The 19330-nt window shown below is 35.6% G+C and overlaps 3 protein-coding genes across 5 annotated transcripts; 1 reads left to right on the top strand and 2 right to left on the bottom strand.

The window, feature by feature from the left end:
* Positions 1 to 3266: 3266 nt before the first annotated feature.
* LOC100259067 (uncharacterized) lies at positions 3267 to 8154 on the bottom strand. Of its 3 annotated transcripts, none has more exons than XM_002266543.5 (11): positions 7719 to 8154; positions 6192 to 7126; positions 5997 to 6086; positions 5455 to 5919; positions 5023 to 5137; positions 4737 to 4907; positions 4331 to 4584; positions 4127 to 4220; positions 3980 to 4032; positions 3782 to 3899; positions 3267 to 3691 (listed from the first exon to the last, which is right to left on the bottom strand). In XM_002266543.5, the coding sequence occupies exons 1-10, from the start codon at positions 7954 to 7956 to the stop codon at positions 3831 to 3833; spliced, it is 2484 nt and encodes an 827-aa protein (XP_002266579.2). In that variant the 5' UTR covers positions 7957 to 8154; the 3' UTR covers positions 3267 to 3691; positions 3782 to 3830. The 3 variants fall into 3 exon arrangements, with proteins under 3 accessions (XP_002266579.2, XP_010649055.1, XP_010649054.1); XM_010650753.3 differs by having other exon boundaries at positions 6192 to 7081; positions 7719 to 8093; XM_010650752.3 differs by having other exon boundaries at positions 6192 to 7105; positions 7719 to 8093.
* Positions 8155 to 8422: 268 nt separating this feature from the next.
* Positions 8423 to 12291, top strand: LOC100259183 (uncharacterized). The gene is made up of 6 exons (XM_002269920.5): positions 8423 to 8642; positions 8758 to 8841; positions 9054 to 9138; positions 10213 to 10301; positions 11458 to 11569; positions 11876 to 12291. The coding sequence occupies exons 1-6, from the start codon at positions 8607 to 8609 to the stop codon at positions 12103 to 12105; spliced, it is 636 nt and encodes a 211-aa protein (XP_002269956.1). The 5' UTR covers positions 8423 to 8606; the 3' UTR covers positions 12106 to 12291.
* Positions 12292 to 12751: 460 nt separating this feature from the next.
* On the bottom strand, positions 12752 to 14649 carry LOC100264358 (GDP-mannose 4,6 dehydratase 1). The gene has a single exon (XM_002269805.5). It carries the CDS (start codon positions 14113 to 14115, stop codon positions 12994 to 12996), a length of 1122 nt encoding a protein of 373 aa, XP_002269841.1. The 5' UTR covers positions 14116 to 14649; the 3' UTR covers positions 12752 to 12993.
* Positions 14650 to 19330: the final 4681 nt, after the last annotated feature.

Raw genomic sequence — 19330 nt, forward strand, 5'->3', positions numbered from 1 at the left:
CGATTGAGAAATTGCAAAGGGATTTCTTTTGGTTAAGAGGGATCACCTTGTTAGTTGGGACCTAGTATGCAAGTCAACGGTGGAAGGCGGTTTGGGCTTTAGAAAGATTTCCTTAAGGAATCAAGCTCTTTTGGGAAAGTGGTTTTGGAGGTTTTCTAATGAAAGTCATTCTCTTTGGCATCAACTTATTTTAAGCATCTACGAGACACACACCAATGGGTGCGACATCAATATCATAGTTAGGTGGTCACACCATTCCCACTGCACATGCTTTTTTAAGAGTTTCCAAATATACTTGTTTTGTGGTGGATGATGGGGCAAGAATTCATTTTTGGGAAGATTGGCTAGCAGTGTGTAGTTCCAATAGGATGGTCTAGCAAAGAGAGTTTGTTTTTTGTAATTACCAATTAGCTTATTGTTTTTGTATTCTTGTTGTTTGGTTTTCTTTTGTGGGAGGATTCCTCATCCTTCTTTTGTACTTCTTATTTCTATCAATATATTTCTTTGTTGTTTCCTATAAATAAAAAAAATAAAAAAATAAAAAAAAATCTTCCCATCTCAACCATCCTAGGCATTTCTTCCTTTTTTTCTTGGAATCTTAATTGTACAACCTCAATGATTTGGATATAGAGGACCTAAAAATACTCATGTCCTCTCTCATTTGAGTGCACTTGACTCCATCCATCCCAAATGCAAGAGCTTGATCATTATCTTCCTCTAATTTATTTTCAATAAAATCTCTTTTCTTAGCATTGCCTAATCCTATAGACATGGTTCTTTTCACTATAGCTAAATTTCTACGAAAATCTAAAGTCTAATCTAAGGTCAAAGTCTTTACTTGGTTAGTGGCTCACAAGAATGTAAATACTAATGATATGCTACAGTGGAGAAAACCTTATAAAACCCTTAACCTTGATCTGTGCATTTTGTGCATGAGAATTCAAGAAACAACCAATCATCTTTTTTTAAATTACATGTTGACTTTAGGCATGTGGCACAAGCTATTCATATAGAGGTTCTTTTGAGAAGCATATGTGATATGATGTTCATCTCATATAGAGGTTTGGGAAGCTCCATCAAAGGCAAAGTCCTATGGAAAATTGCTTGTTTCATGTTGATATGGATTGTGTGGAAAGAAAGAAAAAAATGTTAGGATTTTCGAGGACAAGAGAAGGACTTCAGAGACAATGAAATTTAATTCATTTCTATTCATCCTTTTGGGCATCTTGTTCCAGGACATTTAAGGGCATTCCTCTCAATGTTGTTCAGCTTGACTAGCATTCGGTGTGTAAGTTATAAGGGTTAGCTCAGAGAGAAGAGGAGATTAGTTTCAATTTCTATTTGAAGTTGTCTTAATCCTAACAGAGGTCGGAGGGGTAAGAGGTTTTTGTTGTATATTCTCATATGGTTCCTATATGGATGTCCAAGTCTCTTTAGTTTTTATGGAGAAGGTTTAATCTTCCATTTTTTTTACCATTTTATGTAAATCCGAGGATTCCTCATCCTTCTCATGTACTTGCTTTACCTAATTTTAATACTTTTATTTCTAATCCAAAAGCCTTAAAAAAAAAAAAAAAAAAAGCAAGCATTGTCTTACACAAAATTTGAACTAGACACAACCTCCTGAATGCCTTAAAACAACATTGTAATTAATATCATTCTCAAGCATGGAGAACACAAATATCATAGTCAACACTATTCTCAAGCACATGAACCCCTATCCAACAAAAACAACTCATAACAATTTCTGCCAAGGCAATACCCAGCTACTGCCTCCAGGTGGCATGAGGTAAACAGCAGTAAACAAGTCAATTTTCATCACCCGTCAGTCCATTTGGTCATCACCAAATATTTCAGAAAAAAGAAATAAAAAGCAAGCAATTCATACTGAAGGAAGAACTCCCTAGAGATCAACTAACCAATAGTTAGTAATAGTTCAATGTTAAGGGAAAAAGTACATTGCAGACAGTCTCCAGCCTGATCTGCTAGTTTGACAAAAATATCTAACATAGGATCTCTTAATGCCAGTCATAAGTTCTTTAAACTCAAAAACATATAGAAAACCACCAAATAAAATCAGCGGTGAACTTCAAATTCCAAAATAGCAGGCAATAGGACCATGGAAAGTATGGTGCAATGAGGAAATATGAGTCCCTGCCTTTCCATTTATTTCCACAAACATTGCTCCCACTTGAACTTTACTTGGAAAATTGAACTTGCAGCAAACTCAATTGTGTGCAAAGATTTCCCGTCATTTGTCTAACTTTCCATCAATTTAAAATCATACAGAAGTTTCCTGCCTTTTTGTCCAATACAAAGAGAGGTGCATTCTCCTATATGTAACTAGCACCTCCCAATGATCATGGAAGAAAGTACTTCTTTCATATTCCCCTATAAAGCCATGAAGCCTAAAGGACAAAACAAATCCAGAACATCTCTGTCAGAACAACTAAATCCTCAATTAAAAGAACCAAAAGAACTTCAGGATCCAGTTCTAAATTAGCATCAGAACCTTGGGCATAACCTCCAGCAGAAATGCTAGAATACTAAAATGAGCAATAAACAATTCAACCACCTCAGATTAGGAGGATGATCATTTTAACATTAAACCATGTCTTCTTGCAAGACTACTAGGCACATCTACAACTATTATCAGGATAATAACCAAATATGAGCCCACCTAAAAATCAATTTTAATATCAACCCCCGATCCAGTGCCGGTCAATCTTGAAAAAATACCAGAGATATCTTCTTAAAAAATGAATACAAAATTGAATAAGTATCAAAAGACATAATTGACCCAAATGATCACTAGTGGTCCTCTAGAATAGCATCAAAAACAAAATGTATTTAACATAATATCATATACACCTCACGGCAGGATTTGTTCGAGGAATACCCACACCATATCCATTCATATGGTACAACAGATATTGAGCTCTAGTTTATTTTATTTCCATGATGTCCAGGCTGCCTTTACTCAAAGTCCCCCCAATATTTACCTAGCTAGCCAAAACAGTATGGAACAAGATCCTGGTATATCTGTTAGAGACTTGCAATATATTTCAAATTTAAGATTTTATATTAAGAAAATCCAACTCCGATATGTCAGGCATGCAATTGTGTAGCATCTTTATCTCCAGAAAAATCATCAAGATAATCTCCACAAGAGCTTCCCATCTCTTCCATATTTAAAATTGTAACTTCTGTGCCACCATCAATAAAAAAAAACCTGAGTCTATAACTTTTCACTTCCAAGAAACAAATAGTCACCCAATTTGTCTCCTTTTAAGCATCAATATAAAGGATCATCCACGTATATACTTAACCCAGGACATAGACCATAAACATGGCAAGAGATCAGTTCCTGTGACTTAACAAAGTAGCCCATAGTCTAATGTCCTCTAGCTTTTCATACCTATGGCAAGCAAAGCAAGTATCTATCAATATCCTAATCATACAAAAATTAAAATAGTCTCTAGGTCAAGATCCTTCCAAAAGATAGCCTACACTAGACACATAAACCTCCGAATGATCTGCCAAATCAAGGGGAAAAAAAGTAGGAAATTGCAGCTTATAACAAAGAGCAGGTGGAAAGAAGAATAAAAAGGAAGGCTGGTTTCAACTACTCTTTCAAGCGGCAACCAACTTGACCATCATTAATGCAGTGCATCCCAGATTCCCGGTCCACCTAAACAAGGTCAGAACCTTTGAGAAATTAATAGAAGAAATAACATCACTGTCAGAATGGAGAAATGGATTTCAGAAGCATTTGAATTACCGAAGGTTCTCGAGCTTTAATAACAATAGCCTCCCAGAGGAACTTGAGTTTAATAATAATAACCGCCTCGATATGACCGATCATCTCTGTAATAGGAAGGATATGCACCTCTATCATACTGTAACATGAATTAGAAGGCACAATGAGTATGTTAAATATAAGATGTGAATAAGGATAAATGAAGCAATGATTGCTTACATCAGGACCATAATAATCTTGTGAGTAGAGACTACTGCCAGCTTCAAAATTATCTATCACAAAAAAGGCTTATCAATGATAATGAGATAAAAGCATTGACAGCATGAATGAGAAGTAATCCAGATAACGAGAAATAAAAGTTCATACCCCGATAACGAGATCCATGAAAATCAACCTCTGGGTCAGAGTAATCCAGTCGAGGGCGAAACCTGCTTGGTTCCATGTAACCAGGGTCCCAGTCCTAAAAGCCAAAGGCAAAGTTTCAATCAATAAAAATGTTATCTGTGGCACTCAAGACGCAAAAATGTGTATTTATATTTTTTTTTTAAATGAAAGAGCCATCTTACTTACTGGTATAAATGGTCGTTTTATCCCACGTGCATTGTCCTCATAAAGATAAGGGTCATCAAAATGCCTCCCAGAAAAAGAGTTGTCAAAGTCTTCTTCAGGGAAAAATGGTTGTTGCCTAAATGGGAAGTACTTCCCATGACCCCTATCAATTGCACCATGCCTGGGCCTATCAAGATTTGGTCTTGGTGGGACAGCAGCTGGATAGCCTCCCCCAGATCCCTGATAAGCACCCCTCAAAGAACCCCTTCGTCCTCCTGTTTTTGTGCAGTAACATATACTAATTGAGAACAACATGTAATCATGGAGCTTGGAGTGTATTGATATAATATCAAATGCACAGACATGCAAACACACACAGAAACAAACAGACATGCACAAACCGGAAAAATCAACTAAAAACATTGACCTCTTCCAAAAAAGTGTCTCTCATGGAACTCAGGGTATGGACCATCAAAATCAGGTGCATTGGGGAACCCCAATCTACCAGTTGGACCATATTCACGTTGATAGAAACCCCTGTCACGTTGAAATTGTGCTCGGTTGAAGTGATGTCCTCCCCGTCCAAAACCCCCCCTTCCTGTAAACAACAATAACAGTCAAAATTGTGCAAACAGTAATGAGGATTCAATTTTCTTTCTTTCCTTTTTAGTTATAGTAATGAAGATTCAATCATTCAAGAACTGTAGGCTTACCAAACTTTGAGGAAGATCCAACACCACCATGACCAATCCGAAATCCACCACACAATCCCCCCTTCACAGCCTGAGTTTTGGGCAAAGGGTTTGAAAGCCTGACTTTCACTTTTGTCTACTAGTACATAACAGCAATATAATACACTATGTTAATACTAAATTAAACAACATGCAATTCTAAGCAATTATCTACAGAATAGAAGGAGAATATTGATTAAATTTTAATATAGCACTGTGGAAACTATACAAAGAAATAGAAAAAGAAGGTTAATCATCTTTTATACAGAGGTTCTTCCCCTTCACCAGCTATCCATCTAAAAACAATGCAAAGTCTTTAAATAAATGGCTTTCTAATGTGACATGGGAATTTTCATTTTTCAAAAAAGGAAAATACTGCCAGCAAGCACACAGCGATGGTACTAGAGTTGCTACCTTTGAGTTCCCATCACACAATTCTGTGTTGTTTACACTATCAATGCAAGAAAGAGCAGCCTCATGAGTAGTGAAATCAACAAAACCAAAATCCTTCCTCTTGGCAGTCGACATATTACGTGCAAGCACAATTCGTTCAATCTCCCCATAGCCTTTAAATTGCTCTCTAACACGGTCTTCATCCCAGTGAGGAGGGAGGCCATCAACAAATACAGACTTAACCTGTGCCATGATCTCCGGGTCTGGCTCACGTAAAGGTTCTGCAAAAGCTACTTTTGCAGTTCGCTCAGCATGGCCAAATATAACATCTGGTTTCTGAAGCCTCTTATATGCAAGCATGGCATCTGCATGACAAGAGAACTCAAGGAAAGCAAAACCACGACTCAATCCTTCATGTTGAGGATTTGGGACAAGAGTGATGTTCCCAACACCTTCAATGCCATAGTCTTTCAATTTTTGTTTGATCTGTGAATGAACAAAATACCAAGATGAGTTAACAAGCCTAAGAACTAAATAGACTTTACAACCACATGAAATCTTACTGCTTCCTTCGTCCATGTGTTGCAAATATTGCCTAAGAACAATGTGTTATTGTCCTCACTGGGTGCAGTTCCACATCGCTTCCCACAAATCTGTCAAGGACTCAAAAAGAAGAAATCAGAACAAACTTTAAAAATATGTAACAACAAAGACACGTACAAAAAAAAAAAAAATAGAAAACAAAGAAAGATCCTTACAACGGGGTTTTTCATTTCTGACAAAGCCCGGCTTGCATGCTCCTTATTAGCAAACTTTACAAATGCATAACCCTTATTTTTATTAGATGACAAATTCTTGTGCAATCGAACTTCGACTACCTCTCCAATCCTCTCAAAGACCTTTTTTACATCCTCCTCCTCAGCATCCCTATCCAATCCACCAACAAATATCTCGTGTGCTTTTGATATCTTCCGCTCCTTTGCAATAGCAGTCAGTTCTCTGTGTTCTTCCTCCAAGGCCTCTGTTTCTTCTCCAGGATCCACTGCATCACTTACTGGAAGTTCTTCCTCAGGTTCTTCAAGTCCCTCTTCATCTCCATAGTCCATTACCTCATCACCATAGTACTTATCCTCCTTCACTGGGGCATCTTCTCCAACTCTAGCCTCATTTGTTTCTGCTTCCATGTTAACTTGCTCATTCTTAGTCTCTTCTTTATCCTCAACATGTTTTATCTCCTCTCCCAATTCTTCATTCACATCCGGCACTTCCTTGGCAATACTGATTTCTCCATTATCTGGAGATTTTGCAACATTCAAGGCAACAATTTCTTCATGCTCCGAAGTATCTCTAGGATTCTCGGTAGGAACGCCTTCTGGATGACCAGAACTTGTTTCCTTCTTGTTGGAATCTTCAACGTTTTTAACAACAGGTCCTTCCTTCTTTGCAGACTCAGTCCCTTCCTTCTCTGTAGACTCCCCCTCCTTTGCAGCATCAACCCCTTCCTTCTTCACGGGCTCCTCGACCTTTGGTTTTAAAGACTCCCCCAATGCAGGTGTCTTCGCAGAAACAGCTTTTACTGAAGGAGGAGTTCTAGCTTTTCCCGGCGTTTTCTTCACCACTGATTTGGCACCTGAAGCTGCTTTCGTCTCTGGTGTTATTAGAGACACATTAGCTGCAGTTTTCACCTCTTCAACTACATATCAAACCGTTTGTGTTTGAATCAATAAAAAAAAAAACTCAAACCGTTTGTGTTTGAATCAATCAAACAAAAAATTATCTGCGTAATGATTCCAACGTATGCTAAAATTACATACATACTAATAGACTCCCATTTCCAATTCTGATTCTTTTAACAATAATTTCAAATATAATTCCTGATGTATGGAAATAAATAGATTAAATTCTCCGCCAATTACATATATACTCTATACTCTCACATTTGCAATTATCAATCCATGTAAGGGAAATCAAGAGTAACCCCTTCCTGGCTGCTGGAAAAAATATTGCAAAAATAAAGAAAGAACCAAGAATTTTTCTTTCTCATTTTTTATGAATGAATCAAAGGGCCCCACTGTGGAGCTCTAATCCAACGATTTGCATCATTTCAGTTCATTTCTAAAATTACACAAAACATCAGGAAATAAAATTTCAAACTATGATTCTTCTATTTTCCTTCATTTTCTTCTAAGCAGCCAAACGGATCGCAAAACTAACATGGTAAAATAGATCAACATGTTAAAAAATATCCACCAAACAAAACGACTCTTGTCAGAATCCAGTTATACCTGATGCTCCAGTGTTCAATTCAGCAGCCGCGTTCTGTGTCGATGTCGGTGTAGTTTCGTTGGTCTTCACCTGCTTCCCTTTGGTTGCAGAGACACGCTTCGTCTCGGTTGATTTCGGCGTCACCGATCCTGCCCCCGTTTCGGGCGTGGTCTGAGGAGCCTTGCCGGCAGATTTCTTAGCCTGCGGCGTCTTCTTTTTGGACGCCGGTTTGGGGGTTTCGGCATTTCTAGTTCTCATACTGGTTTGCAGCAGAAGATTGAAACCCTGGATGATCAAAGGATTTTGGGGAAGGAGCTTGGAACCCTAGAATTGCCTAGCGATTGAGAGAGGGATGGATTGCTTGTTTGGTAAGCCTGATCAAAGACAAAGTGAGCATCAGGGATTATACGATTTACGGTATGGCCCACAATAGGTTATTAATTTTGGTTACTTCATCCGTTACGATAATCCAACGGCTAAAAATATATAAAACATTTTTATAATTAACATTTTTAATATACAATTTGCCATTTGGGTCACACTCGTTAAAATATATTTATGGAGACATTAAAGAAGCCCCTAAAAAAGTGGCATTTGCTATTTGGGTCCCTCAATTAGTCAATAGTCACAGATTCACGGTGGAGATATCCACAAATTTCATAACTTTTGGGGAGGTAAGTGTAATATCTTATTCTATATTTTCTTCATACGTCTTTTTCTCATTTTCTGCCTCAGCAAATCAGCATCAAGCGGTATTATGTTCCAGTGAGTGAACCGCGATCGTTCTTCCGAGGCTGTTGGCAGAGAAGCTCTTTCCCCCAACGATCATACTCCAACTCATCTGAATAAATGTCAGCAAAAGAAAAAAAATAGAGAAAAAGAAAAACCATAGAATCAAATAATAAGTCATGGGTGCCTCAGAATCCATGCTCTCAAGTCCCCAGGTAAGTCTCCAAATTCAATCGAATTTCTTTGCTCGCCGCTGCCTCTGAAGTTTCCCATGCTCGTTTCCTCTACTGATTTGTTGTTCTTTCACAATACTGTTCAATATGATTGAAGAGGGTCGGCGATGAGATCACCACCGTCTCCGAGAGATCAGAAGATGTAGATCCCCTTTTGGAGTGCCTGAAATCCCTCAAAATTGTGAGATTCTTCTTTTGTTTCTTTCACAAAAAATATTCATATTCTTGTCGCTATTAAAAGATAAAGTCAGGTTTCTGTTTGGATTTTCCAAGTGGTTTTAGAAGCAAAATTTTGCAAGAGAAGAAAAAGATCCAGAACGATAACCAAATGGTACCAGTGTTCAACTTGGGTTTAGTGATTCTTTTTTTTTCAATGTTAATAAATGTTTCCAGGCAACACCGATACTGACTTCACTGCCAACGGAGAGCAGCTTGACGGATATATTGGTGAGGAAGCCATCATCTTCTTCTGTTTCAGGTGAATTATATTATCTTTCTTGATCTATGGATCTTTCGTTGGGAGTTATAGATTTAGGACTTGAAGTAAGAGTTTGTTTTCGTTGCTTGGTCATTGACTGTGGAAGTTTTGGTAGTTGGTACTATTTTCTTGTCAAAAATGGGAAAGGTCACACTCTAGGATTGGGAAAGAAAATAGAAAGTGCAAATTGAAGAAAAAAAAAAAAGCAAAGGAAAATGAGAAATAGATTTGAAATTAGTAAATTAGTTTACATTTCACTTTTTTTTTTTCTCTGGACAAATTAAATAATTTGAAAATATATAAGTTTCTACCTAATTTTACTTATATTTTTTTTTCTCTTGTACTTTCCATGATAAATTAAATATGAGAAAATCATTTTCTTTAACATTTTTCCCCTTTCCTTAGTACTTTCGAGAAGCAAACATGCCTAAAAGAATAAAGTGTAATCTCATTCACAAATCTCATGATATATAAAGAATTTGGGTTGCTGATTTGCTGAACTTGGAATTCTCTCTTTCAACGATTCAACTCCCGATAATTATTTATAAGAATTCTGGAGAGTAAGATGGCACAATTCAGTGATCTTTGGAAATGGAGGTACACTGACAAAAGGTTGTGGATCTCTGGAAAATGAACAAATAAAAACCCTAGTCGGAATGTTTTCCACCACCATTTATATGGAGGTTACTTCTTTGCTTTTGTGAGAAATTAAAGGTTGCACGAACCAAGGATCAGATGAGACAAGCTTTTATGTTGGATTGACCATGTGTAATGGAGAGTCGGAGACCAATTGTCTGTCTCTCTAAGATATGATTCAAGTTGAAGGAATAATAAGGGCAGGGTGCAGCTCAAAAACATTGGCTTATAACTAGAAAACTGAATATATGGCCCTAGAGAACTAAAACAGAACGTTTCTATGGAGAATTCAACCCCTAATCCAGGAACTCTCCTATATATTTGCATGTGTATCCTTCTAACCATACATGCATAGAAGTTCTCATCATGTGTTTGTTTGAGTGGATTATTAGATATTCAAAGCCAATTATTAGTCTCTCTTTCTCTATGACTGTATAGGTACTTTAAATCCAAAGGTGCTACTGGAGCTCTTCTCGATGTATCGTGATTGGCAAGAGGAGAAAACACAAAAGATTAGCAAGGAACAGGTCTTCCCTGACACTTTTTTTTTTCTTTGGGAGTTCAAGAACAGTGCAGTATGCATTTTAAGAGTTTGGTATGGATAAGGCTTAGGGTCGATTGTACAATCTAAACTTTTTCAATCTATTTATCTGCATAGATCTGGACACAAATCAGAATTTAATTTTGGGAGTTACATCTGCTTTGTAGGCTTCAACATAGATTTTAGATCTCTGAAAAAATCTAATCTGGCTTAGAACCTAGTTTTTAATCCTTTTCAAGGATGTTTTGTTGATAACATACTTAGAAAAATTAATGTAAGGTTTATCCAACCACCATAGCAAGTATCCATTGAAACCCAATGACAGGATTTGAATCTGATTTGAATCTTCACTTCATTACTGACATCAATTCCAATTTCCAAATTCTACTTGATCCAAGCTTGGACCCGTGTTTCAGGATTAGATTCTCATGCCATAACAACCTCACTCTAATTATAAAATGTTACTCTCACCTACTTAACAGATAATAAAATCAGAATTGAAAAGGCTCAATTAAAAGTTTAATCTTTTAGAAACACTATGTCTTTTTCCCCCTCTTATCTTAAATCCATTGGAAGGGGACAACAGTGGAAACTGGTGCATTTAAATGTCAGTATCAGCCAGTGGAAGAAAGCTGCTTTTGATCTGAAACAATCTGGTGTTCTGATTCTTATTGCTTGTGAAGTGGATGACTCTACCTGTGAAAACCTTGTAGGGTGCATTTGGTAGATGTGAATAGAAATAGGAATAGGAATGAGAATGGAGATGAACCATAAACATTTAAAAGAGAGGAATCAAAATCTTGACAGAAGTGGATTTTGGTTTCCATGAGATTGAACTTTCAATTTGTATTCTCATTTCTAATAAGTTATGAAAATGCAATAATAAATAGGAAATTTCCTATTCTCATTCCTTATTCCAGTGTTTCAAATATGCCTTTTGTGGCTGGCAGGATTAGGAAGCTTGTGTTGCTGATGTTTAAGAATTAGGATTGTTCATATTTATCAAAAAAAAAAAAAAAAGAATTAGGATTGTTCATGATTTATATGATACTAGGGAACATAACTTGTTTACCATCATTTCCCTGTAAAAACTTGGATGTTTTTATTGTGCATGTATTATAATGTGGTAAATATTGTTGCAGGAAGAGATAGAAAACAAGATAGAGGTTGCAGATGCTCTGGCAATTAAACTTCATCAACGGTTCAATTTCTCGGTCTCAGCAATGAAGACAACTTCACATCATCTATCAGAAGGTAACCTACCGTCTTCCGTCCCTCATCCCCATTAAAAGTTTAGCTCACCTTCCCAATAATAGTAACTATTCAGCCTATCATTATCATAGCATGGATGAAAATTTGGGCCATGAGCAATTTAATTAATTAACGGATCAGTTGCTCAATGACAGAAATGTAATATAAGTATGGTTGGGCCACTGAATGGTGAATCTCAGTTGTATACCAGATGAAGGGAGACATGTAAATTGGGACCTTACTTTTGTGGAATCTGCTGATGTTTCTTACTTTCTGAGCTGATACCAACTTTATGGAATATGCTTGTAGTTCATGCATTGCAAGTGGAAATTGGTGAACTGAAAGGGAGGTTGACGGAGGTAATAAGTAACTGTGATGCTTTATGCAAGAGAATTGCCGCGGAGGGGCCAGAATCTCTTCGGGCATCTATCAAACCATTTGCTGCCGCCACTTCTGATCTAGAAACCAGCTTTCGCTCATCTTCTGTACAAAGAGTTCTGGATGCCAGCCAGCCGACTACAGAAACCAAACCAAATTGATTTCCATTATTTCATTCGTGTTTATATTCAAGGGTTTTTAAGTTGATCGATGCTCGTCTTCCTCCACTGTTATTTATCGGCAATATGGTCTTTTCAATTTGTTCAGCTTGCCAGATTGTCCTCCGGAGGGGCATCTTTTCCTCACATGATTGCGAAGATGAATATGTCAGTCATATTTTAGTTGGAGACCGATCCACCTGTGGTTTCTTTTACCTTCTAAAGTACAACTGAATCATGAAACCATGGATTGCAAACATGTAATTAATGTTTTTTCTTTCTCCCACTAAAAAAAAAATGAAAATAGAGGAGAATGATAAAAAGGGCAGAAGACTATAGAAGAAGCCCCACCGACATCTTAGCTTCTACATGGAATAGGGGGGGTTGCACGTATGCGAAACAAGAAACATTGCTCAGGACAAGTGGGTCCAAATGAATTCGCCCAAATTTTCTTTTGTGATGCATCCTAGTAAGGGCATGTTGAACCAGGATGCCCTGCCATTGATCTTGCCGACATGGAGGAAGTAACAATTGGAGCGTAGTTTATCAATATCTAAACGCATCTCAAATAGATTTCAAACACATTTTTTAGACGAATCCAGAAGCAATTCGTTGAGGAAAAAAATGACCAAAGCGTAGGCAGATCCCAGAATACAAATAATAGTTCAATTATGGAATTACCGAAATTGTATGAATGGGTTTAACAGTAAATCTAAAAACCCGTAACAAGAAAGAACAAATAAAAATAGGGAAATTACAATAAACACCAATAATAAATACCCATCTTCGAAATCAAGCTAACTATATTAGACCTAAAACCTTTGAATTCAAACAACCGAGAAGCAGATTGGCTTTATATGAAAGCAAAATTGGAGGAAGAAATAGGTTGAATCAAGGCTGCTGCTGTGCGTCCATATAGCCCGCGTCCACAAGCACCTTCTCCCTCTTAGCCAATTCAATATCCTCATCAACCATCATCTTCACCAACTGCTCAAAATCCACCTTAGGCTTCCAACCAAGCACCTTCCTTGCTTTGCTAGAATCACCCTTAAGGTTATCAACCTCAGCAGGTCTAAAGTACCTCTTATCAATCACCACATGATCTCTCCAATTCAACCCCACAGACCCAAATGCCACCTCCAAGAACTCCTCCACCGTGTGTGACTCCTCCGTCGCCACCACGTAATCGTCCGGCTTCTCCTGCTGCAGCATCATCCACATCGCTTCCACATAATCCCCCGCGAAACCCCAATCTCTCGAAGCCTGCAAATTCCCCATGAACAGTTTGCTCTGCAACCCAATCTTGATCCTCCCCACGGCTCGTGTAATCTTCCGCGTCACGAAATTCTCACCCCGCCGTGGGGATTCGTGATTGAACAGAATCCCATTGCAGGCGAAGAGCCCGTAGGCTTCTCGGTAGTTCACGGTGTACCAATGAGCGGCACATTTAGAGGCCGCGTAAGGGGATCGGGGGTGAAATGGAGAGGTTTCCGATTGGGGAGGCGAAGTGGATCCGAACATCTCCGAGGATCCGGCTTGGTAGTACCGAATGTGAGATCGGCCGGTGGCCATGATGTGGGATCGGACGGCTTCGAGGAGGCGGAGGGCGCCCGTGGCCACCACATCGGCGGTGTAATCCGGGATCTCGAAGGAAACGGCGACGTGGGACTGGGCAGCAAGGTTGTAGACCTCGTCGGGGGCGATGGTGTCGATCCAGCGGCGTAGGGAGGAGGCGTCGGAGAGGTCGGCGTAGTGGAGCTTCATTCGAGCTTTATGGGAGTTGTGAGGATCGATGTAGATGTGATTGAGGCGTTGGGTATTGAAATTGGAAGATCGTCGGATCAGACCGTGGACTTCGTACCCCTTGTTCAGGAGAAACTCCGTTAGATACGACCCATCCTGCCCCGTTATGCCGGTGATCAGAGCTATCTTCCGCTTCGGTGGTTCTAGGGCTTCGCCGCCGTTGATTGCCGCGGCAGATCCGGACCCAGCCGTCTCTTTTTCGGACGCCATTGCTTTGAGTCGTCGTCTGTGTCGAGGCTTAGAAAAAAACGGGAGAGAGAGAAAATGAGACTAAAATTGAATTTGGTCTGTTTAATCGGTGAGGGTGTTGTTGAAATATAAAGAGCGCTTGTGATGAGAAAGTTTCTGCATGCTACACGTCGGCCTGTCTCTGATGTCTGAGGTGGTCAATAGCAGTTCGCCAAATCAGGGATTTAAGGTCAAAAATGTAATTTGGGTGGACAAAAGCATGTGCAGAGTGGTGGCCGCAAACAGCTGTGCTTCTTAAATGACCAATCCACCCTCTCGGGCTTTGGTGCGGTGGGATGTGATTGGGGGAACCAGGGAGGGGCGACGCCTTTTGTCAGCATTATATTTCAACCCCCCTCTATACCCTCCCTTCGTGGTTGCACGGTTTCCTTGCAACACCATTTTAGCCTGCCAGCGTGTACTTTTTTCTTTTTTTAATTATCTAAGCACCGCGGTCATGTGAATAGAAAGAGTAAATAAATAAATAAAATAAAAAATTAACACCTAGAAGGTAAAAAAAATGCATTCCCATGTTTAATAATAATATTATTGTTAAGTTGTAAATTTTTCACTTTAAATTTATAAAAAAAAAAAAAAAAACATCCTCAAGCCTTGAGAAATTCTCTGTGCTTCTTCTTTGTATTCCTACAGCTTTATAATTTACTTTTGCAATATATTATCATCATACTAAAACCATTCAACCTTATAAATGATTTTTTTATCTTTTCAAAGGCAATTTCTTCGATATTGATTCAGGATCATATAGAGTAAGATTTGAAAATTACCTCTATTACTATTTTTTTTTTTGTTTTTTTAACATTTTCACCCTTTTTTTCCTCAAAAAAAAAATATTGTTTCCTCTCTTTCCTAATTCAGTTCCTTATCATTTTTAATATTCAACTCTCTCCCTCCTTCAAGAGCTTTGACCCAAAATAGTGCGTTTAAAAAAAAAAATCCAAAAAATAAAATTGTTTTTAAAATAATGTCCGATCTAATGCGTCTGTGCCACATAAGCTGCCATGTCATAAAACCGTAGTTGGTGACTACGGTTTTATTTTTTTAAAGTGGTTAAAAACCGTAGTTACCAACCACGGTTTTAACTTTAAGTTTAAAGCCGTAGTTGGTTAGTTGGTGACTACGGCTTTGACTCTTTTAAAATGGTCAAAGCCGTAGTCACCAACTGCTGTTTTAACTTTATATATATTTATATATAACTTTAATTTTTTTAATAAAAATATTATATTATTTTGATTTTAAATATACTTATTTCATTATTTTAAAAATAATAATATATGAAATTATATAATTGATATTTTTAATTTGATAAAAATATATTTTTAAATTTTATTAAAATAATATACTCTATATTTAATATAAATATATTTAGTTAATTATATTTAAATATAAATAAAATATAATAAATTATGAAAGCCTATTAAAAAACAAATAATATAAATTATTATATTAATTAATAATTTTTTATATACTATATGTAAGTGGTATATAATGTCACATGTATATAAGTTCAATTAAGTTTAAAATTTATCATATTTTAATTTAAGTTCATAATATTATATCGATATGATAATAATTTATTTATATATTTAAATAAATATGCTAAATTTTAAACTTAAATTAAACTTTTATATATATATATATATATCTGTGTGTGATATTATATACTACTTACATATAATATATAAAAAAATTATTAATTAATATAATAATTTATATTATTTTTTTCTCCAAATAGGCATTTATAATTTATTTATTTTAAATAAACATAATTTATTATATTTTATTTATATTTAATTTTAATTCAATAATTATATTTATATTAAATATAGTATCAATTGTTTTAATAAAATTTATTTATATATTTAAATAAAAATGTGATAAATTTTAAACTTAAATTAAACTTATATATATATATATATGTTTTAAAGGTCCTTCCCAGAGATGGAAAGGCTGCTGATTCATCTGTAATAATAATATAGTCCCACTGGACTATCCAAGTAAGGCCAAATTTGATGAAGAAGAATAGTAAAGGGGGAAAAGCTGAAAGTTCTCTGGGGATATCAAAAGAACTTCTGAATAGCACAAAGCCATCCAGAATGGGCTTAGGAAGAATCTTAATAGTCGGACCATAATAATTCCACCAACTGTAGAACCAAAATGGGAAAGAGGAAAACTGATTCTTAGATGGAAAATAGAACATCCATGAATGATGGAAGTCCCTATTCTGGATCAGAAAAGCATTAAACCATGCTCTCTGATAATCCCAATAATTAAAAAACCTTGGCTTTGATGGTTCAGAAAATTCCCTTGAAAGATTAGGATTTCCTCCCCATTGCTTGACAGTAAGAATCTTATAGATATGGCAGGTGGAGAATGCCAAACCCATATTGCTGAATTTGTCTGCATTATGCTTAATTTTAACAGAACCAGTTTCTGTAAGAACTGCTTCATAAAACTCTCTTGTTCTTAAAATATTACTAGAGGGATAATGAAAATTTTCTTGAAAAGCTTTTGCAGCACTTTCTCTGGGGTTTTCAGAGAAAAATTCTCTTTCTATAACCAAAAGAGGTTGATTTAAATCATTTTACCAATATCTTGATTTTGTTGAAAGAGGTGTGGGGTTGGCAGCCACCACAATTTGCTTGTTTGAAAAAAAGGAGTTTGATGTTAATTCCTTTTGAGAGGGATTAACCTTAATGACTTGCTTGAAGGTCTGAGACCCTGAAATGGCTGGATACTAAGTGGCCTTGACTGGATTAGTTGGATCGGAATGATCATAGTACAAGGTCATCATCTTATTAGGCATAGGTTTAGAATGCCAAACCCATATTGCTGAATTTGTCTGCATTATGCTTAATTTTAACAGAACCATGTAGGCGGTACAAGAACATAAAATAAAATGAAAAACAAAACTTAATTATATATATATATATATATATATATGTGTGTGTGTGTGTGAGGTATTATATACCACTTATATATAATATATAAAAAATTATTAATTAATATAATAATTTATATTACTTTTTTATTTTTCTAAATAGGCATTTATAATTTATTTATTTTAAATAAAAATAATTTATTATATTTTATTTTAATTAATTAATTATATTTATATTAAATATAGTGCCTATTGTTTTAATAAAATTTAAAAATATATTTTTATATCAAATTAAAAATATCAATTATTTAATTTTGTATATTATTATTTTTAAAATAATGAAATAAGTATATTTAAAATCAAAATAATATAATATTTTTATTAAAAAATTAAAGTTATATATAAATATATATAAAGTTAAAACCGCAGTTGGTGACTACGGCTTTGACCATTTTACAAAAAAAAATCAAAGTCGTAGTCACCAACTATGGCTTTAAACTTAAAGTTAAAACCGTGGTTGGTAACTACGGTTTTTAACCACTTTAGAAAAATAAAACCGTAATTACCAACTACGGTTTTATGACATGACAACTTATGTGGCACAGACGCATTAGATCGGACATTATTTTGAAAACAACTTTATTTTTTGGATTTTTTTTTTAAAACGCACTATTTTGGGTCAAAGCTCCTCCTTCAATATGATCTTTTCCTTTTTCAGTGAAGTTTAAACCTAAGTTTATGTTCGTTCTCTTTTCAATGAAATTCAAATATTTCAACAACGATCAGCAAATGAAGATCATAATCGAATTCATTTTAAAAATTATATATCAAAATTCTCTCATCTTTCTTTTTTATTCAAGATCTTTCATATTTTTTATCGTTCTCTTTATTTCTTTTTTTATGGATTTTTTTTGTATTTGTTTTTTGTTAGGGTTTTTTATAATTATGTTTTGTTAGATTTTTATTTTTTTATTTATTAACAATTTCATTTAAACCTCTACACTGTTTTTATTGAGGTTTTTTGTGGTTAATTTTTATTGGATTTTTTTACAATTATTTTTAGTTAGTGATGAATAATAAGATTTTCGATTACCTTATGAAATGCCCAAGATCCAAATTGGTTGTTTCACTAGCAAAATTTCCCGCCTCAAGTCATTAATGAAACTACGAATACGAGAACCATTTGTTTTTAAAAGGGCAAGAGTCTTGACCTTGTTTCACTAAGAAAATTAAGAATAACTTCAAGAGATGGCCTTTTTGTTTCTTTATAAGAATTATATTCTTACTTTTATATTTTCCGGAGAGAGAATAAAACATATTTCTTCTCTTTGTGGTTTTTAGGAAGAGAAAAGTCAAAATATCTCGTTTTTTAGGAGAGAATTCTCATCGAGAGAGTTTTCACTGAGAAAAATAAATAAGTAAATAAATAAACTATTTATTTATTTATTTTTAATAGTGACAGTTTTTAAGTAGTTTTAAAACTCCTAGAAACTACTCCCCCATTTCTTCCCATTAATTGGATCAGGTCAAGTCAATCCACTTGAACACCCAAACCAACTTCAACAGTTAGAGTTTTTCGTATTTGATGCTTGAGAAATAGTAGTCTAGCATCAAAATTTCATTCATGGTACGGATGAATATGATTTCATAATTTTGGTTTTGAAATTAAATTATAATACTTTTTACAAATAAATAAATAAAATTAAGTAAAAATCTCCAATGTGTTTATTTTGAATTGTAATTTCATATTTTGATGCTTAATACGAGAGCATAACACATTTCTATTTAATTAAACAAGGCAACACACCACATAACAAAAATAATTATTTTTATTAGGAATTGGTAGATCATTTTGCATGGTGTGTAACTAACATGGAGTGTAGGTTGCAATGACTCGTGATCCAACATGGGCGACTCTGCTTGCTCCAGTAAAACCAAGCTTTCCAATGGTGAGCCATTAATTGATGGCTCCTAACAGTCTAGTTAGTGGTGGAATTAACAAAGTAGGAATGGAATAAGAGGGGGTCCCTGGGTAAATAGATGGAAAATATTTATATTGTTAAGATAATCTTTCGTATCTTTTAGAATATTCACTTATTGAATACCCTTAATCATTAAGTCATGAAGGCCATTTATAAATAGGTTCGACTATGGTTGGCTTAGCTTATGATGGTTGAGCTGATAACTTTGATTAGTTTAGTATTCTTTCCTCTACCTCTACCGTGCACATGGATGGTGGTGATTTTCTTAAAGGATAGTGGGAAATCATGTATGTTTAATCAATTTGTTCATGCCCAT

This window comes from Vitis vinifera, chromosome 4, assembly GCF_030704535.1.
Source record: "Vitis vinifera cultivar Pinot Noir 40024 chromosome 4, ASM3070453v1".
NCBI lineage: Eukaryota > Viridiplantae > Streptophyta > Magnoliopsida > Vitales > Vitaceae > Vitis > Vitis vinifera.